The sequence below is a fragment of the Salarias fasciatus genome, chromosome 23, assembly GCF_902148845.1.
Source record: "Salarias fasciatus chromosome 23, fSalaFa1.1, whole genome shotgun sequence".
In the NCBI taxonomy this organism is placed as follows: Eukaryota; Metazoa; Chordata; class Actinopteri; order Blenniiformes; family Blenniidae; genus Salarias; species Salarias fasciatus.
Genome location: NC_043766.1, coordinates 17,455,590 through 17,481,467, shown reverse-complemented (window position 1 = coordinate 17,481,467; position 25,878 = coordinate 17,455,590). Strand labels below are relative to the sequence as shown.

Genomic DNA, 25,878 nt, shown 5'->3' with positions numbered 1-25,878 from the left:
CAGCTCTCAGACATGCCTCTAGGGGCGCTTTGAGTAACTCTGGCTGCACGAGCGCGTCTGGGCGCAGACGGAAGTGGCGCGGGGTGATTCTCTCGCTATGTTTGCATGGTCTTCTGCGGTATCAGCTGAATGGCTGGATGTGCCGGTGAGTCACTCCTGCACCGACGACTGAGTCTCAGTCAAATTTCAATCAAAGCACCAGCTACGGGGTCACTTTTCCACAATATTTTAACAGGACATCAAGTGCAGGCACTGTGTCATTCACTGCATTATAAACTGACAAAAAAAGTATTCTTAAAAAAAACTGTCACGTTAATGTGACCTTGGACTATAAATGCTCCTCAAGAGTGACACAGTTCCTGGAAAATATTGCTTAAAATACATCTCCAGTTTCTATTATATGATTATTTCTGGATTAAATGCATAAAAATAGAAATAAATGCATTTGTTGGGGGTAAAAAGAGAATTTTTAGCTTTGGAGGGAAATTAGGAAGCTGCTATGATTGGCTGCGTGCAAGTGAAGGAAAGGGGGTGAATAATTAATGATGAGTGGAGAGTTGTGGTGTGGTAAGTATGAAAGAGATTGGGGTAAGGAGACAGAGAGGGAGGGGAGAGGCTATGGATGGAGAGTGATGCTGTTGCCAGGGAACAGCAGCCTCATAGAGGACCACTGAAAACAACAGCAGGATTATCTGATGGAGTAAAGGGACAGGTTGGTGCTCATTTTCCCCCCCAAGTTGCTGCATAGGGATAAATGGGCTACTTCTATTGAGGGATTTGGACACAGAGAAAAGCACCACACAGCTTTTGAATTTATATTATAGTGAAAAGGAAAAGACACTCCAAAGGTACTGGATCTGCATGAAGAGAGAATGAGGGAGACAGAAAGAGAGATCATGATGCCAGAGCAGATGCATTCCTGTTAAAAGGATTTTGTGTCTCAGCCGTGTGGATGCAGGAGCTCTGAGAGGCAGCCTGTCGGCTCTCTCTTCACGGCCAGTCTTTCCGCAACAAAGGTGGCCAGAGTCGGAGGATTGAGGGGGAGGGTGGGGAAAGAACAGAGGTGCCCCCTGTCTTCAGACACCTGCTGCTGGCGAGTAGTTGACATCGAGGACACTGTACGACTGTGTCTGTGCATGTGTGTGTGCATGTGAATTAATGTGACAGAAAGAGGAGGAATCAGAGCCTCACTCATGCAATTTGGTTGATGTGGAGGATCGACATTTTCCCTGGAAATCTTTGCGTCTGTGACTGGGGAGGAGGAGGAGGAAGGCGCTTGTGCACAGAGCAGTGAGCAGCTGTGGGGAAAACACATCGTTCATGTGAGTATCGCCGCTGACAAAATGTCCTTAAATTTATAATCAGCAAGCTGCACAGGTGCATTAGACTGTTCACTCCCATTATGTTTCTGCTGGATGTTCCATTGAGGTGGCCTAGAAACGTTAGGGGGCCATTTCCTCTGTGATGTGGGGTTACTGAACCTTTAATGGATAATAGATTTTGTAAAAGGATCATTCATTTCAAGCTACAAGTGGATCAACACAGTGAGTGGATGGACCGGTCATTAGCGCTCAGTGGTTTGTGTAATTTTTTGCATATTCCAGGCACCTCATTAACTTACAATATTTTACATTACCATTTGATAGGTTTGATCTTTATCAATTTGAAAGAGCACTCCTTTTAATTACACCCAAAGAACCCATGTTACATTATTTCTCACTGTCGTCAGCATTATACACAGCTGTCATAACCATAGTGGGTTGGTTTACTGTCACTTTAGACCACTGTTTGGTGGTTGTTCAGTGTTTCCCTCAGAGTCTGAGTTTGTAACCATTACTCAGACCTGTAAACACAGCAAAACCTGCTCAGGCATCCTTGATACCGTACATGACTGGAGAAATACAAAAGGAAAAAAAAGTTCAGTCTAATTATACACCCCCTGACGGAGATAATGTTAAAGCTTTTATTAGTGGGGCGTTATTGACTTGTCGATGACACCACTGATTATCCATGCAGTCAGTCAGTAGATATTATGCTGTTTGAAGCATTCATCAGCACACCATTTCTCAACAACCACTCAAGCGTGAATGAAGGAAAGTTGTCTGAAGTTCCTCTCTGAATCTCACTGTTAATACCTCAGTGTGAAAGGAGATCAAAAGGCAGCAGTACAGCAGGATTAATGAGCAGAGAGGGAGGGATTAGCCCTGAAAGTTGTCCTCTACTTTGGCCTCCGGAATTCCACACAGGAGGAAATTTTGTGATATTTGACTTTGAGGAGAGCTGAGCTCAGAAATGGGCTCTGTACGAGTCAGTCACATGCCTCTCACATGTGCTTCTTTGGGTTGGAGGACGAGGACCACGTGACCCTCTGTGGTTTCCACCCCTAAACTGTAATGAAAGAGAGTCAATTATTTGGATAAAATCACAGAGCTGACTGAACACATGCTTCTGCAGTGCAGTCATGCAGCTGACTCTCTAGTTAGTATAATTACAATTTGTCACACCTTCCTTCTATTCATGCTTTCATGTATTGATAAACATTTGTTCTCACACCTGCAGGCGCCTGCTCTCCTCTCTGAGGGATGGGCACCACAGAGGCGACACTACGAATGGAGAACATGGAAGTGAAAGACGAGTGGCAGGATGAGGACTTCCCCAGGTGAGATCCCTCTATTTATCACTTCAGCGTCAACATGCATTAACCACTCATTGCCAGGAGGCAACGCCTACAATATCCCTTTCTCATTGTTTGCAAGTTTTTTGCATCTCTCCTCTTAAAGTTTGATTTAAATTGATCAAATCTTTCTTCACATAATCCGTCCTGTGCATCAAATCACTGAGCATTTACTCGCTCTGTACTGATCACTGAACTCCTACCACAACAGGAAAGCATCTGTGTTGTATTCGGCACTGAACATACAATTTCTTGCATGTTGCCTCATGTCTCAACTTGGCAAACTGAAGATTTAACTGTACATATAAGCAAGGTTGTAGTTAAGGAAAGAGAGATGGACTGCCCCATCACGCCTTCTTGTTGGGGTAAAATTTGAAAAGAATTCCTTGCACATAAGGAATGGCAATTTCACACATTAATTGCACACACTCTAAAACTGGCTAGTGTAATTTAGTTGTGATAAGGACAAAACAATGCAGTACACTGTATTACAGAATCAAGTGTAACAGCTGCAGCAGTCGCAAGCTAAATATAAAGCCTCATCAAAGCTAATGTGTTAATTATCAATGGAGTGCAACGGTCATAAAAAGTTGGGTTTTTTTTTTTTCGTCTTTTCATGTGAAACTTATAAAGATGTCAACTGAAGGTAGCTGACATCAGAAAGAGATGGTACATTTGAAGTATGAGTCCAGAGTTAATTGTGTGACTTTCATTGTTGCGAGTGACTGATCCTATTTTACACAGATTTTATATTTATTTGCTGGGCATTGTTTGGTTTGCTCGTGATGTTTAAACACTCTGAGGTGGTATGGAATCTGTCTCAGCCATTTTGTGTATACGTGTCATGTTTCAGTTTATTTGCAAATATTTACTGTTTGACCTTTATGGACGTTTACATTTATTATGGAATCATTTGTACAGAAAGGTTGCTCATTAGAGAGTCTGAGTGGGACTTTCTGTGTCATATTTTTCTGTCTGGTGGACTGGCTGTCTGTGCAGTGTGTATCTTATCTTCACCCATAGTCATCTGTTGTTGCTTTAAGGACCTTGTGGATACTGCGGTGGATGGATGGATTTGTCCAGGAAGGTTTATGGTCAGTTGTTTTCTCAGTAAAGGGAAGATTTGATAAAGCTGACCAATAATTGTCCTCAGAAAGAAAAAATAAATGTATTGTGTAAGTGCAGGATTCTTATAAAGAGGTTGTTGAAGCAGAACTTAATGAACAGATAAATTAGCGTAAAAAAATGTGATGAAAATCAGCGCTGTGCACCCTCCTCCTTTTCCCTGTCTATCTTGCCTCCTCCTCCTCCTCCTCTGTCAGATGGGGAGGCAGGAAGCCAGGGAGCAGGTGCAGCCCTGTCTGTAAACGGTCTCAGGCAACGTCATATGACGCAACAGCATTCACTGATCAACAACACCACTCCAGGAAAATGGTAGCAGATTCTGGTTAAAGACAGAAAGGAGACAGCAGGCAGCAGCAAATCTATCATCAGAGTAGAATGTACTCTGGTTTTGTGATCAGCTGAGACAACAGGGAAATAGCAGGCAGGGCAATTACGAAGGTGTGCGAGGTTAAAAAAAAAAGAGTATTTTCATCGGCTTTGACAAACACAGCCCCGTGCTCGCTCCAGAAGGTAAGCATCATTGCCTCATCATCATCACGCTGATGTTTGTAGCTGAAGGACAAAGCAACCATAAACACGAACAAAAGAGATTAGCTTGTTTTTGTTAAAAAGAGAAGCAGCCCTCGGTCATAGTGATGTTTTATGCAGGGTTTTATTCCTGACAAAGGAAGCGGACTAGTAATCACTGCAGGGCTCCTCTGGGAATAGAGCCTGCTTCTCTGTGCTAAAGCCAGCGCTGTCGGCTGAGGAAGAGCAGATGCTGTCTCACACTGTCCTCTCCGTAATGGGAGGAGGATGTTTTTGGCTTTCACAGGAATGCATCTTCAACTCTCTGCTGATCAACACAGCTCTGCAGTTTCCTGCATCTCTAACTTTCTAATTAGAGGACTATGTTTACTGCTCCTTGGTTGAACCAAATATTATTGCTGATGACACCAAACCACATAGGTGCACGTCAGCACATATGACCTGATTTGCATAGTTTGCTTGTTGTCTTATATTAACACACACATTTGCACAAACTCTAAAAGTACATGCTTATGAAATAGATGTTGATCTCTGCTTGTCTGCTGTGGAAGAAGTACCCAGTAACCTAAAAAAACAGCATAAAGGGAAACAAATGTGCAGCACTTTGTATGCAGAGGCGCACTTTTTCTCTGCATTTTGTTCTTACTCTGTTTCTCCTCCTCCCCCGGTGTGACTCACACCCTGCCGGGCAGCTTTGTAATCTTCATCTCTCTCAAGGGAGAAGTTAATAACCATCCCCATCCTTTTCCTCTTGTTCCTCTTTAAAGGTCTTCGCTCGACTAGTGACAACAGTCACACCTTGATGGTCCATTTATTGCCTCCCGAAACCAAAGGCGTTGTACTGTAAATTACAGTCTGAATTCAGCTGCCTTAGCTTACTTATCATTAGGGTTGTGCTTAATTTACAAGTAAAACTAAGCTGTTGATGATGTTTTGTTTTTAACATTTATCAAACTTAAGCTGCTCATACTGGAAACTGCAGTGTAACAAAGTCCATGTACTTCATTGTAGCACTACCTTTTGTTCGAGCATTTTCTAACAGCGTTTTAATCTTTCTCCCTACAGATCTGTTATCTTTATTTTTACCTGTATGTTTTTCTAAACAAGCCTAACAATTCAGTCTTCAATTTATTTTTTATTCATTTGAATTATTTGTCATTTTTGCTGTTTTCATGACATCAACACAGATTTCTAGCTACATTTAAAAAGTTAAAATAGATTTTGTATTTTGTGTATCCATGAGCATATTTCAGCACAACACAACAGATGATAAAGGAAAACAACTCTGACACATTCTGAAAGAACTGTACATTCTAAAACTCTCAAACATTCTAAAACTATCAGTCTAAAAATCAACACATCCTAAACTCTCAAACATTGTAACTGTCCCACATTTTAAAACTATTAAATATTCTAAACTCTTACATATTTTAAAGTCAGACACATTCTAAAACTGTCAAACATTATGAAACTCTCACACATTATTTAAGCTTATCACACATTCTTCTCTCATACATTTTACAACTATCATGTCCTCTCTGTGTACTTTCAATAATGCAGAAAAAAGTTTTTCTCTTCACCCACATGTTTGAAAAATATTCTCACTTTTCAGGGTGCACAATGTGTTTCTTTCTTCTTCAAGTTTTGGTGAAACTGAAAGCCTGTTCTTTTTTAATGAAATTCCCCCTGGGATAAATGCAATATTTCTATTCTGTTCTATTTTGTTACTTGGTTAATGAAGATAAATGAATGCTCATACTTTTTTCACTTTTTCTGTGCCTTCACATAGTTGAAGGATGTGTGTGATACTTTGATGAAGTAATAATGTGTCTTGAATATCCCCCCCCAAAAAACAAATATTTATGTTTCTTCTTAGACCACTTCCTGAGTACGGAGACATGGACCCCTCCTGTGGTCTCACAGATGACAGAGCCTGTAAGCACTGAGTGGTCATTAAGAGAAATGCCACCCCGCTATGTGCCATGACCTCCTATTCCTGACGTGACCTCCCTCCAATGCTTCCTGCAGCTCCTCCTAACTCTCTGACTGTGAGCCCACCTGGAGGAGGGGGAGGTGGGCCCACATCCCACCGGAAGCGTCGCACATTGATTGCCCCGGAGATGAACCTGTCCTTGGATCACAGTGAAGGGTCCCTGCTGTCAGATGACTTCCTGGACACTCCGGATGACCTGGACATCAACGTCGACGACATTGACACGCCAGATGAAACAGATTCGCTGGAATTTATCACCAATGGCAATGACCTGGAGTGGGAAGGTAGGTGGTCAAAATAGGCCAACAGTAGATTTCATTACTGATAGTAACTGCACAGTGCTTTAGTGGTTAGAGGTTTTGTATCACAGCAGGGAGATTTCCTGGTCAGAGTCTCTACTTAGGAACCTGACTGTGCATGGTTTGCATGTTCTTCCTATGCACTATGCACTCCACTACTGTGGTTTCCTGCTACGATCACAAACATCTGTTTGTGATAAAGGTTTTTGTGACTCTGAGTTGGATAAAGCAGTACTGAAAACAAATGGGTGCATAACATGAATTTATTGAAAAATATGGCAGGAAATCTGAAAGCGTTGAGAGATGAGACCACTTTCATGTTTTCTCTGCAAAAAATAAAGAATGAAAAAGGTGACGAAAAACTAAGCTGGATAAAGACACCCCCTGACACCTGCACTTTTTTTTTTCCATCAAAACAACCCCTGAAGCTCTCTGGTGACCCCAGAGGAGGCCGTTCTCCACCGTTTGAGACATTTTGGTTTAAAATTGGCAAAACTTGTAAATCCTAAAATAACTATATAAAAAAAAAAATCAAATCCTCTTTTAAAAACTCTTGTTAATGTTCATTGATAGATATCCTCAGCTTATATGCCACACCCAGAATGCTTTCATCCTAAAAATATTATTTTCAGTATGTTTTGGACTCATCACCCTAAACTAACAATGTCTCCCAGTAAACAAAGACAACAAAGAATAAGTCTTGCTGAAATTCACAGACTGTAAATGATAATTAAATGGCAAAATTAAACTAATTCAAAAATTGTTTATCTAAAACTAACAATTGGCTTTTATTCTGATAAATTTCCTGCGCCTCCTCCATCTTACTGACATTAGATTCATTGTACGGTACCATGCGGCTTCACCTTTCATCATGGATGCAACATATCAGACACTCCATTGATTTCTATATTTTTCTCCTGGGTTGGATTTTATTGCACAGTCACCCAAAAGTAGCGCGAGAAATCAATTTATATGTTTGACCTAAAGCTAATGTCTGTGTGTATGTGCAGATGACACACCGGTAGCCTCGGCCAAAGCTGGTCCTGTCGACGGTTCAGGAGAGGTGGGTGACGATGGAAATGCAAACAACGGACGGCTCTGGAGAACAGTGATCATCGGAGAGCAGGAGCATCGTATCGACATGCAGGTCATTCGACCTTACCTCCGAGTCATCACACATGGAGGTCAGTGTGGCAAAACAGCCTGCATCTTCAAAACGTCTGTCTGAAAGACTGATGTAATTTTCCTCAGATTTAAAAGACAAACGACTGATATTCCTGTAAACAACTGAAAATACATAACAAAAAGCATGTATCAACTATCTTGTCACTAGATGGTCTTCCAAACACCACGTTTTGACATTTTGATATTAACTGAAAATCTCTCCCATCAGGTTATTATGGAGAAGGTCTGAACGCCATCATAGTTTTCTCAGCCTGTTACCTGCCTGACAGCAACTGTCCAGACTACCACTACATCATGGAAAACCTTTTCCTGTACGTGTCTCAGTCTCAGCTTTTTTCCCCCCAGTGTACATCGACTGCACTAGTTAAAATAATCTAAAACAAAGTTTTAAAACATCCTGCCTCCGTTGTCTTCCAGGTATGTGGTAAGCAGCCTGGAGATGCTTGTGGCTGAAGACTACTTGATCATCTACATGAATGGAGCCACTCCGCGGAGTAGGATGCCTGGGATAAGCTGGCTGAAAAAATGCTACCAAATGATTGACAGAAGGTGAAGAAACAGACCACAGCTCCACAAAACAGCTCTGATGTGTAGAAAGAATTTCTTAATACAGCACATGCAATGAAATTGAATTTTTCAGGAATTAAGTATATTCTGTTTTGGTCTGACCATAATTGCTTCAGACTGTGCAAATATGCATGACTTTGGTACTACCATGTATGCGACAGAGCCTAATGAAGCTGTCATATTCTGCCATTTACAGCGAATCTCAGTTCAAATCAAGTTATTGTCATATAAAGCTCCACATCTTTATTTTCACACTATATTAATGTTAAATGTGTCAAGGACCTAACTTAAATAGCCTGTGCTATGCTTGTCTTTTAATTTGTGCTGGTGTTAGATTGAGGAAGAACCTGAAGTCTCTGGTCATCGCTCATCCCACGTGGTTCATACGCACAGTCCTGGCTATATCTCGGCCTTTTATCAGGTAGTACAACCATAGATTCTGCTTTGATCTGACGAATCGATGATTTGTGATTTACACCCTGCCAGGATTTTGAATACGGTGATCCATGCCATTTTTAGTTTATTCAGTGAATTCTTACTGGTATCCATCCCATCTCACAGCTATTAAGGTTGCTGGTGCAGACCCCAGCAAGCAACGTGTAAAGGCTGCAATGGATAAAAATAAAGATGAAGAATAAAACTGAGAATTATTTTATCAAAATACACATTTCAAACTGAATTTACTGTAACAATAATCCAGACAAATCAGAATAACAAAATAAGTTTCAGTGCAGAACCATAAAGTTTCAGATTGTACATAAACACCAAAATCTATTTGCACATTAAAAAAGCTGTAAACTACAGTAAATGAAAGACTTTGAGCTTCACTGGATGTACCAATTAGTTTCCTTGACCACAGCTGTGGGCTTAGTAGTGGCTGAAGAAGTGTGTTCTCATGAAGATGATAAACTGTCCTCTGATGCAGACACGCACGTGAGTACAGAACTAAAACCAGACTGACCTATTTATCCAAACCATAAATTTAAAATCTCTCGGGGTCAGATATGAGAAAGTGAGGCAGAAGGAAAGCATGCTTCAATGATTCCCTTGGGTAAAAACTGTTCTTAACTTTTTGCTTAACTACACATGCTGCTAGCTTGGAGCTGCCACAGTGTGGCAGGCTGGGAGCTGTTACTGTCAAGTGCCTTGCTCAGGGACCATGAACTGAAGGGCAATGGGAATCGAATCTGCAAAACTCCAATACCAAGTCCATTTCTCTAACCTCGAGTTTTCATTGACCTGTAGGCCACCTGTCCCCAAACTTCAAATAATTAGTATCAAACCATCAGGAGAAGTGCTTTGTATTGTCTTTGGATTCCAAAAGATACAACAATAGACTGATCAATCAGGTGCAGTGTCAGAGTTTTGGGGCCAAACTCTTCCTATTCTAATTATCCAGCAGAAATACCATAAATCTACTGTAATATGCATATATAGCCCCCTCTGTTTTTGTCTTGTTTTTGCATGTTTATGACGTATGTGGATATGCGAATTGATTTAACTGGCGACATGTTAATAGACCCTACCTTTTGAAGGGATGAGTGATAACTAGCCCACATATCACCTTAGCAAAAACAGACATGTTTTATCTCTTTAAGAACTCCAACATGTTCCTTATTTCTGACATTTTCTTTTCAAATGAACATACAGTTCACTGCACTGCAGACACAGATAACCTGTCCTCCATAACTGTGCTTGTTTTTCTGTTTTCTTGATATCGTCTCCAGTGTTAAGTTCATGAATAAGATCCAGTACGTCCACAGCCTGAAGGAACTGGCAGAGATTGTCCCCATGGAGCATGTTCATGTGCCCGAGTCTGTGGTGCAGTAAGTATCTGCAACCACTGGGAGGAGAACCTGAGCCACGGGAGTTCATATCCACCTGAAGGAGAAAAACTTTTTAGATGATTGATGATTGAGCATTCCTATAGGGTTGCTATTCTACTTCCTTAAATAGACTTATATGACTGGATTAGCAGTTTTTGTTGAGGACATAACACTCTTTTGTGTTTTCAGATTTGATGAAGAGAGGATTAAAGCCCGAAAAGAAAGGTAACATACTGCTTTTAAAGTAGTTTAAAGACACAATGGAATGAATTAGCTGCATATGTTTGCCTCCGGTTTGTCCTCTAAATGAGGACATATATTTTCAATAACTATGCATGCTTGTGTTTGTGTGCAGGATGGAGCAGGAGCAGAGACAGCAGGAGCAGCAGTCTGTCCCACAGGATCCAATTAAGAAGTCAGAGAGGTACTTTATGCTCACTAGATTTCAGAAACCTGTCATATTGTTACCTTAAATAATAAAGTTACCTAGCCCTTGCCTTTTTTTCAGGCATTTTGCAAAGGTTTAAGTCTCTGCTCCGTGTGTTTGTTCCCTCATTTTTTCAGACCCAAGTCAACAATTGTAGATAAGGGCTTATGAAGAGGACAAGGCTTAAAACATGGGGGTAAATATGAAATCACTGTTTCACTGTCTATCTCAGATGTATTGTATTGCCCAGTGATGCAGATACTGTTGAAATGTAGAAATGTTTCTAACTATTACATAATACATGCATCACAACTTATTCAGATCTTTTGATTTTCAGCCTTAGATGATGTAATGTTAGAAAACAGAGAAAGTGGATGTGAACTCAAAATATTTAAATGTGATGTGGTGTCACTATGATCTTCCCACAGTCGATCAACATGCTCACAATGGTTTGGTTTTCTCATCTACACACATGGAGGATCTGACACCCGATGGCATTATATTGTCCTTAATGTTGCTCTCTACTCTTCAGAAGTAATACTATTAATTACACCAAACAAAACACAAGCCACGGATAACAAAAGTGCGAGAGAAATCTGTTTATTTCGATAATGTATCCAGATTTTAATCAAATGTGTGCAAACCGAATACATATGTAAATATTGGTCGTCATACCAGTACAGAAAAATATGTTTATTATTTAGAATAACATACAGTATTTTGTTTGTACTGATCAACCATTAAACTTGTTGTTTCTGTCTTTTTATGCAGGATGAAACAGAAGAGTGGAGCCTAAAATGTTGGACTTACGAGAAGATGATGCTCAGCAATATCATCCATGCTTCCTTGACTTAACATCTAGCTGACAATTTGTGTATTTTACGATCAGAATGATGATCCCTGTTTCCCACTAAACTCCACATTGTGGGAACTCTGTCATCCTTTCTCCCAGAGACATCAATATTTTGACTTGAAAATGTACAAAGGAAGTCACTGCTCTGCTACAAGGACTGTTCCTCTTATCTTCTCGTTTGCCTGCTGTGTTGTAGGACCTTACATGTAGCAAAAAAACAACAAATTTGTTGAAATGACGGAATGTCTGCATAACAAATATCTATTCAGGTAGGATCAAAAGTCAGTATGGGACAACAATACCGGATGATCCTACATAAACACATTCATGCTTATTTGGGTGAATTTGCTTGTGTAAAGTGTAGATATGGTTTCCAGTGTGTCAGATGCCTTCATTTTTATTTTTACCTCATAGCTGCTGTATCATAAGGCCTCCTCAAGTGCTTTCTCATATTTTCAGACATTTCAAGTGTCCAGATGTACTAACAGCTGCCGTTATGTTGATGATTATTTTTAATACACTGTGAACTTAGCTTTGTGTCCCTCCCTGTATAGTTTCTCGAGTTATGATGTGCCTCAATCACCCTCGGATGCCAGAGCACCATCACTGTTTGCATTTTAGGATGTGGAAGTACACAAAAATGAGCAAGAATCATTGATGCTGCAGAATGTTTTTGCTTGTTTTCAAACATCCGTGCATTTTCTGTTTTGCCTTGTCAGCCTAAACGGTAGTGGGGACTGTTGCCGACACCATATTATATCTATACTCAGATTCTGAAGAATGACAATTACATATTTGCAGTTTTTTTCCCACTTGAGATTTACAGATAGAAATGTGCATTTGATCTTGAATTATTAAAGTTTCAGAAGAAGATTTTCTTTTATTCTGTTAAAATTAGCAGAGTTGTCAAAATCATTTAGTTCCAAACATTCAGCACTTTCTCACATTCAAACGCGATCAAAACGTTTATCAGACCTTCTGATGCATTATGGGTCATCTTTCGGGGGCTGCATTGATTTTTCTCTTGCGTCTTCCATTTATTTTATATATAGTGTAGCAGGAGAGCAGAGGAATCAGATTGTTTTATTTTTGTAAAGAACCTCATAATTGTATTGTCTGTACCCATTTTGCACTATTGGTTTTGGCTCAAACATGTTGAATAGTTTCTGAAAATAATGTGATGTGAAAATATATTTTGTGTTGTTTCTTGCATGACGTGTCCAGCAGTTATGCAGTCATGTCGTCATGTTAGACGCTTATGCATCCTCCTTAAACCGCTATTTCAAAAGTGCCATTTCAGATTTGCTTTTCATACTTTTTCATTGCTTTTCAAAGCACATAGGAAATTAGATTATAGCTTCAAGAGTTATTTTTAATTTTTTATATCACTGAAACAAATTAGATTTACATTTAACATCGGAAATGAAGCATTCACAGCGAGGCATCCACAGCTAAAAGGAAGCTTCCTTTGCTTGTGGACTGTAAACTGAAATTAGTGCCTATTATTGAACCAAACATTTTGATGAAAAGACAGAGAAAACTAAAAGAATGTAAAGTGTAGCCTTTCAGGTTTTTGACATATTTTTATTGGAGCCGCACCAACATCAGAAGCAGTGTTTGCATAGAAACATCTGATGAGACCTGTTTGAAATCAAATTATATTGACAGTTAAAAGCACAATCTCTACATGACTACATATTCTTTGTCTGGTGTAAAATGTTTGCTGACATTTCAATGGTTAAATTTCATCATCCTGGAGTTTTGAAGATTGTTTTTGCTTGTACATATGACAGAATAAATTGTTCCTCCCAAAACACCATAAGCTTTATTGTTCAGTTTTTTTTAAGAGATCATGTTTCAGCTGATCTCACCTACAACACATGCTAGAGAAGCACTTAAGTTAGTTGCTTCACTTTTGAATAATCTTGGCTCATTACCATTGCTTTTGGAGTTATTTGAACTTTGTTGTACATGAATTGCTTTGAAAATGGTTTGGAAAGTCACCTGTTCATAAAATATAATTCAAGCCAAGCATTGTTACTTTGATTTTACACTCCAATATAACCCTGATTATTCATCCACGTGTCTTTGTTGACTTGCCAAATGGCCTAGTTTCTTGAAAAGAGCTGAAAACTCATTAAATGTTACACAATCAGCTCTAACCAATCATTCAGCTTTCTTGACCTATTTCAGTAGTATCCTGAAACAGCAGCTTTGCACTATGAATCCACATTGAACTATGTACTAAAAATAAACTTTGATTTTTGCAGCCATAATACTGCCTAAGAGTCAAATAACCTTCCAGTGACCTCTTACAATGCTAACAATAGGTTTGTTTCTTTCTTTCCTTCTTTTTAACAGCACAGAGACACATTTTAGTGAAATGTGAACTGAATAGAACAGAATAATTCCACAGAGAAAGTTTTATCTGTAAAATGTCATACTCGGTTGCATTCTCCTGTGCTACACTTGTCCGATGAGCTCCAGGTTAGGGAGAATAAAGTTATGTCTAATCTTATGAGGACTATAATCATGAATTATCATCTTGGAACGCAGAGAGTAAACAATGGTGGAAACTTTTTCCAAACTAAGTCTGAGGGGATATCCATATATCAAGAGTTTGAAAAGCCCTGCTCTGATTAAATTACAGTATAATTGGCAATTAATTATCCCCTCCACTGAGGTTGCTGTTATTAGAAGCGTGAGCAGCGTTGAGCACGAGGGTTTGCAGTAGAACAGCTGTACATGTCGGGCTTGCCTCCAGTTCATCTGACACCATCAATGGTAGTTTTCCGCTGACGATCACGTGCCAAAGTCCTTTTCTCTCCGAGCGGACAGACCGAACCCCTCCGCACGTCACTGCTCCCGCCTGCGATTGGCTGCTGCCAGCTAGGGGAGCGAGAAAGGGCAGGAGTACGTAGGACCTCGTGGCTGCGCGTGTTGTGACGCACGACGTCACCAGCTCCTTATAAAGAGCAGTGCCTCGTACCATGAGTCAATGGAGTAGTCTGAGCGGACGCTGCTAACGCGCGCGGCTTAAAGTTACTGCTTTTTCAAAGTTTATTTACACGTTTTTTCCTTTTGGTTGATTTAACGCGACAACTCGGCGACAGTTTCTTCAGCTGACCTTGAAGCGGGACTGCTAAGAAGAACGGGAAGGATGAAGTACATTATTGGAATTGGCGGGTAAGGTTGTGTTAAGTGTGGCGTTTTTTGAGCTTGTTTAATGATTAAAAACTAAAGCGTGTATTACATCGACTGCAGCTCTTATTTTTATTACGGCGATTACTACTCGCGTAGTTTGCATGATTACGCGAACATTTTGTAAGTTATACTTAAAGTAAAAAAAAAAAGTAATTCAATAAACAAAGGCTTTGTGATGAAAATAGACGTAAAGGTCTGAATGAGAACAGTTTTCCTGTTATTCATTCGTTTTATCAGCTGCCCGCCAGAAGTCGGTTTAAACTCACGTTTTGTGTTTGTTGTCATAAATCGAGCGGGACTTTTGAAAATTCACCGCGAGACTGGATGTAAAAGTGGAGGGAGATGTGCCCCCCGTCATGCCCCCCTTCAGTGACACAGTCATGCTTTTTATTAAGTGTGTGTCGCATCATACAGGTTGATTACAATGATTTATATGGTTTGGTGTATTTAAAGATCCTTTCAATGTGCTCTTTGTTTACCTGGAACAGCTAAGGCAAGGGCACTGTGATTTCTACAGCACATTTCCGCAACAACACAAATTAAAGGGTGCTGTACAAACACAGATAAACATTTTTTTAAAAATCACCATGAAACAAAAGAAATAGCTTCAAAGCATGAGTAAAATAAGCTGCATGTCCTGCTAATGTGACTTTGTGTTTTATATATTTGTGAAATGTTTTTTGATTTTGGATCAAATTGAAACTAAATGATTTTTTTTTTTTTTTTTTAGCAACTAACATCTGGCTATTATTATAACAATTCTCACCACTTCACCATTATTTTCTCCACAGAGTCACAAATGGTGGGAAAACCACTCTGACAAATAAATTGATCAAGACTCTGCCCAACTGCTGCGTTGTGCACCAAGATGACTTTTTCAAGGTGAGTTTAGTGTGATAGTTGACTGGTTTGTTGGATTTCTTTTATATACTCGCTGCATGAGCACATGATGCAGAGTGGTGGGTACTCCTATTGATCACATCCCTTCCCCCATACTTTCTTCTCTTGAATAGAAGTGGCCATTTCTTCCATTTCAAAGCAGAACCCTTCAGTCATCTAGATGTTTGGTTTTTTTTTTTGGTTTTTTTTTTTTTTTTTTTACAAATTTCTTGTTTTTTCACGTTCTGACTATATTTATCTCTATAAATCAATCAATCCTCGCATTTTTCCCTTCTACTCTTCTGATATCGTCACAAACTTCTTAAGATTTTATAACAGTTTAGTTTTTGTTTTCGTGCATGATCTTTTTTCTTTTGCTTTCTTGTGTGAATATGTTTGCACTTTTTACCCTTGCGTTGCACATGAGTGGGATCTGCAAGTGTTCACTGCTGTGAGGTTGCAGCAATGTTTTATTGGTGACTGTTATTTCAGAAACCTGATCATATAGAAGTTGGGGAGGACGGCTTTAAACAGTGGGATGGTAAGACTTCACTGAAGACAGCCAGTGACTTGCTGGAAAACTTATACAAACATCCTCAATGATTACAAGCATTACGTCCATCTAACCAACACATCAACAATAATCAATTTGCAATAAGCACCAGTAACTTCCAGACAACAAACCCTTTTTTTTGTGTAAAAAAAAAAATAACGTTTGAGTAATTGCTTATCTATCTTTTTCCACAGTGATCACAGCACTGGATATGGAGGCCATGACCAACACCATAGAAGGCTGGATCGAGAACCCAGTGAAGTTTGCAAGATCCCATGGAGTCACGTTGTCTTCTTGTTCAGATGTGACCAACCCCGATGACCAGATCCACATCCTGATTGTGGAAGGCTTCCTGCTCTACAACTATCGGTAAATTTATATTTATTCTGACGTGGTTTCCTTGTTTTAACGGTTAAAAGGAAGCCCTGTCTTTTTCAGATCTTAGAAAAATTGCTTACATTTGAAGGCATGCAGTGGTGTTAGTTATGCTGAGATACGGTTTGCACTCATTTGAAAATCGGTTTGTAAAATCAGTAGTTTCACCAAAGGGGAACAGACCAACTCAGCTCTTTCAAATTCTAAGAACGCTGTCGTCACAAGGGCGGTGTTACTTAAACCGCATTACACGATACTACGTATGTTTACAACTGGCACGTGTGCATAAACCTCCGAGGAGCAGATTTGGACAGGTCCTGTCGTTCAAGATAAGACTGCAGTAAGGGGCTCGCTGAGTTCTCCTCCTTTATAGTGACTGATTGGTGGAGGGAGACACTGTTCAAGTAGTGACTGCCGAGCATGCTGCAGGGGTACAGATAAGGAGCAATAGGAGCTGAAGCACGACTGTACACCTCCAGTCTTGACATTGCCATTATATAATTGGTAATCATCGTTTGCATCTCCCCCCAGGCCTCTCCTGCAAGTGTTTGACAAGTGCTATTACATCGAGATTCCTTACGAGGAGTGCAAGAGAAGGAGAAGGTGAACACACACACAAATTTATATTTTTGTGTTTGCGCATGACTTTGGTTTCATTGTCGGTGTGACTTTTGTCTCTTTTTTTAATGCAAGTTTCCTTACATGGTGTTTTTTAGTACAAGGCAGTACGCTGTCCCTGACCCTCCTGGCCTGTTTGATGGCCACGTGTGGCCCATGTACCTCAAGCATAGAAGAGAGATGGAGGACTCTGGCTTGAATATTGGTAAGTTGTGTCTGGATGAATGTAAATTACATATATATATTATTCATTGACTTGTGACTTATTCTTTATATCATAGAGTTGCATTGGCAACAACTGAGAGTTTGTCATTTGTAAAAGATGGAAGCTAATAATTGGTTTACTTTTTGTATGTTGCAGATTGCCTGGATGGATTGAAATCCAAAGATGAGATCTACAACCAGGTGTATGAGGACATCCAGAACAACCTGCTCAATCGTTTATAGGTACAAAACCTATCTGAAAATATCATTTCTAAGTTAAGCTTTAGGTTAACAATATAGGCTGTATAGTTTGGGGGCTAGTGGAATCACTTTTGTTTGAAACAACTAAGTAAATCAGATTTTAACTTGCACAGCCATTACTAAAAGCCTTTTTCTCTGTTTCTTGCAGCAGGAGGACGTCTCTGCACACCTGTACAGATTTTGTAAATACTTTCAATGAATTTTTTTCTCTGAACTTTTTTTTGTATTACTATTTCTTTGTAAATAGATAGCAGCAATGTTAATTTATCTTCTCATTAAAAAAAATTTTTTTTAAGCAGTTTTGATTTGTTATCCCTGTGTTACTTTTAAACCTCTGGATTGTTTTGGACTGGAAGTCTGCTCATCACCTTCTGTTGAAAATAAATTATTTTTGTGCAGAAAAAAATGCACCAAACATCCCAGTGTTGTTGAGTGTCAATGCATAAAATATCCCTGCAACTGACATTTTTAAGTGTTTATATTCACATTCTTGTTCTGCTGGTTCACATGGTTTTGCCAAAGCACTGCACGGTATCTTTGTTTTCAAACACCAAAGGCTTACTGTAAATGGCTGTTTTAATCGGCCTGCCAAGACTGCTTAATGTGCAGCATGGCTACAGTCACAGGTGTGGATGAAGTTTTTGGTAGCAATACTGTGGAAAAACAGCAAGATTAAACATTCATTTTTTTTTATATGGAATTTCACAAGTCCTCAACATGGATCTCTTCATAAGTGATCACTTATCCTTATTGTACTGTTTTCTTGATCTTTTGAATTCTTATTTTTAGACTAAAGAAAAATTAATTCCTTCAGCTGCTGAAGTGTTGTTTTTCACATCATAGCCCTCCAGGTTTAAACTGTAAGGATCACAGAAATGTTCCAAATTGTGAAGACATTTCTACGACAAAATGCTCAACAATTATGCTACTAAAATGATAACGATTTAAGCTTTTTGAATCAATGTATGTGACTATTTCAGGCTTGAAAAGAAACCACTAATACAATAAATGATATTCAGATGTATTCAAATTAATATATTATAATGTAGAATGAAAGAGTAAAAAGGTATAAACCATTTGAAATGCCCTTGTTTTCAGCATTTGTTGCTCATAAAATGGAACCTGTTCAACATCTAATGACAATTATATATCATGTTGTCATTGTACATACAGTATCTGTTAGAATATACACAGCAGCCAATGGAAAGTTTGAAAAATTATACATGCTGAATTCACTATATACAAAGTTTAACCCTTAGACTTTGACAAAGAGCTTCAGGAAGGTGGATGGTTTGCTCTAAGTTTTGAACCCTGAGGAATTTTTTAATTGTCTGCATTGATTAGACCAAATATGATGAGATCTACATCAAAGTCACAAGTATTGATAAAAATATTAACTCCATATAAATGTCTGCACAACCCACAAAAAGTTGGAAATATTGGGTTTTGGGGTGAAATTTCAGGATGAACTTTAATTGCTCTATAACTTTTTCAGGTGACTTGATGTGATATTTTCTAAGCCTTTGAATGCACAGCTGTCCACTGTTTAGGTACTTTTTGTTTAGGTGCTTTTTATAGAACTTGCTATTCTCAAACAACCAGCCTAATGGTAAAGTTCACAGCAGGTGTTTGGTTCAGTTAGAACAGGTATTTAAACAGTCTTCATCATGCTGTTGACATTTTGTCATCACGAGACTGAGACAACACCTAGGAACAGATCAGCAGTGCCTCGTCATTGTGAGACTTCAAACAGGATGTTCTCAGGCAGAAGAGGCCGCTGAGCTCAGAGTCGTCAGCAGGTTTTAGAGATGCAGAGAGACTGGAAGAGTCACCGTGGACGTCCTCTGACCACATCCCGCACTGACCGCTTTGTGACTACAAAGCATTGTAAATAGTACCTTGTGGAACAGAATGGTGAACGATGGTGAAGGCCACTCAACTCCAGGCACATTTCAGGGAGATGAGAGGCACCAAGTGTCACATCAGACCACTGGAAACCATTTGCATCAGCGTGGTTTGCTTGTTAGACGACCCGTAGGAGTCCCTGACCACTCCACTGGTGGATCTCAGTTCTGTTCTCTGATGAAACTACATTCATGTTGAGCAGAAATTGTTGCTGCCAGCAATGTTGGCGGCATTAAGGAGAGCGACATGCATCAGCTACTGTTGTCACCAGCCGAGCCCTCAGTGGTGGAGGGCAGTGTGGGCACGTGTGTTTAGTCAACAGAGAACTGCCCTAAATGTTAAAAACTACTACCTGAATAACATCATTAATCCAGTGATCATTAAAACGCTGCATGAACAAAAAAGACCTAATTTCATCTTCATAGATGCCAATGCTCCGGCTCATTGAGGTGGTATCATTAGAGAACAGCTGCTGAAAGACTGGAGAACCTCAAATAGAGCAGCCTGCAGTTTCCCCAGACCTGAATTCCACAGAAAACCTCTAGAATCAGCTGAGCCGCCCTGTAGAGGTTTATAACTCTGTACCCTAGAATCTTGATGACCTGAGGGCCTTCCTTCAAAAGAGTGGGATGCCACACTTCAGCAGGCAATAAGTCGACTTGTGAACAGCAGCAGACGTCGACGTCAAGCTGTAATTGATGCTCAAGAGCAAATGGCAAGTCATTATGATGGTGACATTTTTTATTGCGGTACATCCACCACTGTTGATGGATTTTTTTCAACAAATCGTGTTGGATGAGGAAATTATCTTTGCATGCTTCCACTTTAGTGTCCCATGTTCATGATATAATATCACTGCAACATGAACTTTTTACATTTTCCATAAATTTCAACCAAACTCCAAATATTTCAAACACTGTGAGTTACCTCTGTGACGCTTGTGTTTGCTTTGTGCTTGTATTCATGTGTATTTCGTGCACTGCGATGCCATTAAGCAAGGGGCTTCTGAATTTGCCTGTAAAAAAATTAGTCAAAAAGATCAAAGTCTTTACATAAATCCAATATTTGATCCTCAGTGGCTATCAAGTGTATCAAATAGTGAGTTTTGTTTTTATCTTGCCATCTTTGAGGGCTCATTGCGACATTTAAACTTGGCAAGCTCAGAGTAATTACGATCTGCCCCTCTAAAACCATACTGTATATTCAGCTGCAACATGTTCACATTAGTGGATGAATTATTCTGATAGTGTTTTGTTTTGTTTTGGGGTTTTTTCTTCTCCCCAAACCTCCATGACAACATATGAACAGTCTATACAAACTAATCCTGAACTGATCCAATTTTGTTTTGCATCTATTTTGGAACCAGGATATGATCTTTTAAACTCATATATCTGTCTTTAGAGATGGAGGATTTCAGCACTGCAGCTCTGAAATAGCCGCTCCGCCTTGACTCAAGTGTATTCCTCAGTGGGTCACATACTAGCCACGAGATTTAGACAATTAGCACTAGATTTACAGCACTGGAGGCCCAAGGCACGTGCTGATATCACCTATATTTCCACATGTATAAATAGGCCAGAATAATTTCCCATTTCCCCTCAGGGAATACCTCATCCTGTCAAAGTGGCAGGGATGAACCTGAGCTTATCGTACCACATTTATATATAGAACAGGTCAGGTAGTGTATTTATTTTAGGCATCCTCATTTTCAAGCTACATAGAGGCCCAACAATACTTTTAAATGGCTGGATGTCACGACCAGCTTGAACTTTGTCACTAATTCTCCTTTCAGGACTCCTTTGTGTGGGCTTTGTGGAAAGGTGAACATCACAGGCTGATTTAATTATCAGATGTAAATACAAAAGCTGTGACACAGATTTAGCTGTTTACAACTCCACGTCATGCAGTTTAAGACCTCGTCTGACGGATATACACACATTTTGCTAACACCTATTACAGTAAGAGCAGCTCGGTTATTTCCTTGTGGCATCATTGATGGGAACCTGTCATGTGCGTGTCGTGTGGAAACGGAGCGACGGGTTGATTGTTATGACGCTCTAACAGGTGGCCGTGGAGGAGACACCACACTGGCCTGAACTCCCTGTGCTAAAAATGACAGCAGTGTGCGTGATGACTAAGAAAGCAAGCAGGTAAAAATCTGTTCATCCTGTTCAAACGTGAAGCAGACAGAGAACACTCTAGTTCTGTTTCCAGCAAGTTTATACAAATGTGCAAGTAATAGCACACATAGCCATATTTAACTAGGCTCCACAGGCAAAGGCACTGTGTGAAAGTTAGGACTGTGGGTGTGGCCTGTGCTGGTACATGGCCAGCACGTACCATGAAACGCGCATGAAATGTGAACTTCTGCACGTTTCAGGCAGAGGGAACTAAAGAACACCGCCTTTATTATTTCAAGCTGCTTTTCAAGTGAAAACAAATCCAGTCTAGACTGGACCAACTTGACCTCCTTACTGCACATAGTGACTGGGTCACATGACTGAAACACATTTATCAGTGAATGAAGGGTACCATGTAGTTAGTGGTATCAGGAGCAAATGAGTTTGTTCTAGCTGTGTTCTGTACATGACAGCAACACTAAGGTTGTCCGTTTCTTGATATTTAACACGCACAAACAAGGTTGATTTTGTCATCATGCATTTGCAAGTCATCCAGGACAGACTAGCCTGCTGGACAGCTTTTATCATCAGGGCAAATTGAGGAAAGACGAGTAACACAGCATCAGTAATATTTGTTCAAACTTGCTGAAAACATTCACAGCTCTACAATAATTTGTTTTCACAAGTATTTGTGAACTTCTTGATTAGGTCACCGAATCTTCCTATGTTGAAAGAGACTTTCTTTCTTTCTTTTGTTTTTGCTGCAATACACCAGGTTAAAACAACCCATTTCTTTAAAACGTGAAACGCACTCGACCCCAAGTGCAAGATCATGTTTTAAATGTATGGAATGAGTAAATAGGTAATTGTGACTTTCATTCTTCATTCACGTGTATGTCTGTGCATCAGAGGACATGTAGTACAGAATATTATCTACGTGATAAATTACTTCCTCAACCATTGCTCAGCCCACAGCTGTGGGTAGGGGAACTGTTTTGTACATCCTGTGAAGTTCAAAGTCTTGAAATAGTTGCAGTTTATTGCTTTATTAATGATCAAATACAATTTGGTATCTATGGACTTGAAAGTTACACTTCATGCACTTAGAATTTTTCACTGAAGCTAATTTAGTCATTCTTATTCGTCTCAATTACAGTTAAAGTTTTAAGTTCAAAACATGTATTTTGATAAAGTATTTATTAGTAAGTTCTTCGTGCTTGTTGTCTCAAGGGGCATCTGGTTTAAGTGGAGACTTTCTCCAGACAAAAGTGGCAGCATGCTGAAGATTATCCAAGTTAACACTGAATGAACTGCCTGATTGTGCAAGTGACATCCCAGGGTGTCACCTGCTCAATCACGTGGTCTCATTCACCTCTACATTAAATTTAGGGTGAGAAGTTCATCTCAAAAGCATGTTTTATTGGACTGTGGGAGAAAACTGAAGTATCCAGAGGGGAACAGGCACTCTGCGCATACCCCACCCAGAATCAATCCAGGGATTATCTCACTTTGAGGGAGGAATGCTAACCACTACACCACTATGTGACCCATGATTTCAAAGATCAGCTATGGAACTTTGACTTACATTTTAGCAGAGTGGAGAACATAGCAAAAATGGTTTAACCTTTAAATGCATAGTAAGCGATCGTGCGCAAGTTACCACTGGAGTTGTGAGATTTGTAAATTCAGTAAAAATGTATTTTTAAATCACATTACTGAGATTCACGGAGACCCACCATCTAATATTATGGAGAAATTACACCCATCCTAAAGTCAACTACCTACACCTGTACCCCGTGACTATGTCCAACAACTTACACACTTACACTCTCCCCTACTTATGTATCTAACACTCACTCAAACATTTATACTCACTCAGATGACTGAAAGGCTTCGAGTGCTTGCCAGGGTGTGTGATTATATTTAGAGGGGGGCTCTTGTAATGTTTGTACAGAAGCAGATACAAGAGGTTTTATATATTTTGACCTCTTGTAATCCTCTGTGTGCTGGTTGTTTTTGTCACCCTGTCCTAAAAGCTGCATGCTACTGGTGTGCCAGCACGTCTGCACAGCCAGCCAGAATGCCTGAGGACGAATGGGACAAAATAAAGGCAAAGGTGAAGGGCTCCGCTCCTTCAGAGCTTACTTACAACAATCAATCCAGGCAGAGTACATAGAGGCTGTAAACGGATCTTGACTGTATTTCTCCCCTCTGAGGAAGAACATAAACAGTTATCAGAATGAGTAATAACTTCTGAAATCCTAGTCATAAACAAGAAAGGTGTGTTTAGAGTTAAGACCAACGTGATGTGTAGTTAACAGTTATTCAGTGTTCCCTATAGAGGCCTTGAATGGCAGCTGTCAGTGTTTTAATATGTGATAAAGCAAATTAATTAAAATGAAAAATACATACATAAATAAATAAAAGAGAACAAATATAGTCCAGGTCAATTTATCATGACATTGGAGTTTAGCTTTGTCTGTTTTGTAAACAAAGAGTGCATGCAGGCACACACAGACCGTGTGTGTGTGTGTGTGTGTGTGTGTGTGTGTGTGTGTGTGTGAATGCATGCCTGCATATGAAAAAAGAAGTAAAAACAATGACTAAACTATTACCTGACAGTTTCTGCATAGATGTCATATCACTTCTAGAAGTTCTACTCACTTTAATAAACATTCATGTGTACACATGTAGAAGATTTGTGTGTCTGATTGCTACTTGTGTCTGCCATGTGATGGACTGGCGACCCGTCCAGGATGCACCCTCCCCTCTCACACAGTCAGCTGAGATTGTTTCCAGCGCCATGCGACCCTTATCAGGTTTGAGGAGTATACAGTAGATGGATGGAGACATGGAGACTGGATAATGAACTGACTCCATGCAGTGGTTTCAAGTATCGGGTTGTTCCTGATCCCAAAACAGAGCTGCGTGAGGACATGACCACTGCATCTAATCTGATCTAACATCTAATCACATCCTTCAGCCTTATTCCTTGCTTATAGAGAAGACTGTCCAGAAAAATTCAATTATGGGATATGATCTTCTATGTGTTTTTCATGGACAACAAGTGTATTTTTTCTGACGGTTCGGATGCTTTACTTCTAAATGTTTCTTATTAGTAACACTTACATTTCTAACTTTCTGTACCCCCCGACACTGTTTTTCGTCTCCCTTTCCAAATGTAACAAATTAAGTCATTGTCACACTATGCGCTGTCTACTGACTACTGACAATAATAAAATAGTGTTGTCCTTATTGTGCACCACTTAAGTTGCTCAGAGATTTGTTGAATAACTTTCTGATTATGATGAGGAACCAGATGTTGAAGAGAACCATGTAGCAAAGATGTTATGTGCATATATATCAGCTTTGATTGCGAAAAGTTAAAAAGTCATATGCATGAGTTTTGCAGAGGAATAGACAAAACCCATCTAAAGCAAACTGAAGATGTGAATCAGTGTGTCAATTCCAACATGCAGCTCATGATCCACTGTGCTGGGCTTCTGCCCCTGGGTAGAAACTGACAAATTTATGAAGCCTTGTCATTTCTGTAATTGAAAACAAATTTCCAGGAATTTGGGAAACCAACATCTGATGTTGTAAAGATATCAGCTTTTTTTTTTTGAACTTGTGAAAACTTTGATATAAAATAAAGTGTTCAATACCCAAAAGACCAAATGGGCCTGTCAGTCTATGAGGAGTCACTGCTGCCATCTTGTGTTGAAAAAGGTTGGTTGATGGTTGGTTGGTTGGTTGGTGGATCAACTCTGACTGTACAATAACCACTACTGCCATCTGGGGAATTTACTGGATCCAGGGACATGGGTTGGTTTGTAAGGGACATGGAGATCTCAACTAGTCTTTATCTAAAAACAAAACAAAACAAATATTTGAATCCCTCCTTAAATCTACATTTTTGGCTTTCAAAATTTACTCTTGAGAACTTTTTTTTTCCCTTGACTCAGTCAATCTCAATCCAGACATTAAAATGTCTTTCCTGATATATTTGCGCCATTCCATTGTTCCATACAATTCTGTTGTTTTAGGACAACGACAAGATTCTTATTCTGATATTCGGCTATTACAATACTCTCCTAATCAGTTTTAACTGTCAATACCAACATAATTAAAATATTGATTATCATATTGTACTTTTTTTATGCCAGACTGCTGATTAGACTGTTAATTTAAATAGTTCTGCAATTATAACAAGTTGACCTGTCTCACCGCATCACTGAAGCGGTAAGACATGCGATCCATTAACTTGTCTTCCGCATGGAGG

General features: G+C 39.6%; 2 protein-coding genes across 4 annotated transcripts; both read left to right on the top strand.

Annotated features, from left to right (window-relative positions):
* The first annotated feature begins 719 nt into the window (after nt 1-719).
* Nucleotides 720-13,286, top strand: atcaya (ATCAY kinesin light chain interacting caytaxin a). Of its 2 annotated transcripts, XM_030083131.1 has the most exons (13): nt 720-1,322; nt 2,560-2,659; nt 6,204-6,262; nt 6,356-6,604; nt 7,630-7,803; nt 8,013-8,115; nt 8,222-8,353; nt 8,706-8,792; nt 10,099-10,197; nt 10,387-10,422; nt 10,553-10,621; nt 10,762-10,820; nt 11,396-13,286. In XM_030083131.1, exons 2-12 carry the CDS (start codon nt 2,583-2,585, stop codon nt 10,793-10,795), a joined length of 1,119 nt encoding a protein of 372 aa, XP_029938991.1. In that variant the 5' UTR covers nt 720-1,322; nt 2,560-2,582; the 3' UTR covers nt 10,796-10,820; nt 11,396-13,286. The 2 variants fall into 2 exon arrangements, with proteins under 2 accessions (XP_029938991.1, XP_029938992.1); XM_030083132.1 differs by lacking the exons at nt 720-1,322; nt 2,560-2,659 and adding an exon at nt 4,004-4,309.
* Nucleotides 13,287-14,485: 1,199 nt separating this feature from the next.
* On the top strand, nt 14,486-17,982 carry mibp (muscle-specific beta 1 integrin binding protein). Of its 2 annotated transcripts, XM_030083133.1 has the most exons (8): nt 14,486-14,663; nt 15,473-15,563; nt 16,053-16,101; nt 16,308-16,482; nt 17,020-17,091; nt 17,205-17,311; nt 17,468-17,553; nt 17,720-17,982. In XM_030083133.1, exons 1-7 carry the CDS (start codon nt 14,638-14,640, stop codon nt 17,551-17,553), a joined length of 606 nt encoding a protein of 201 aa, XP_029938993.1. In that variant the 5' UTR covers nt 14,486-14,637; the 3' UTR covers nt 17,720-17,982. The 2 variants fall into 2 exon arrangements, with proteins under 2 accessions (XP_029938993.1, XP_029938994.1); XM_030083134.1 differs by lacking the exon at nt 16,053-16,101.
* The last annotated feature ends 7,896 nt before the right edge of the window (nt 17,983-25,878 follow it).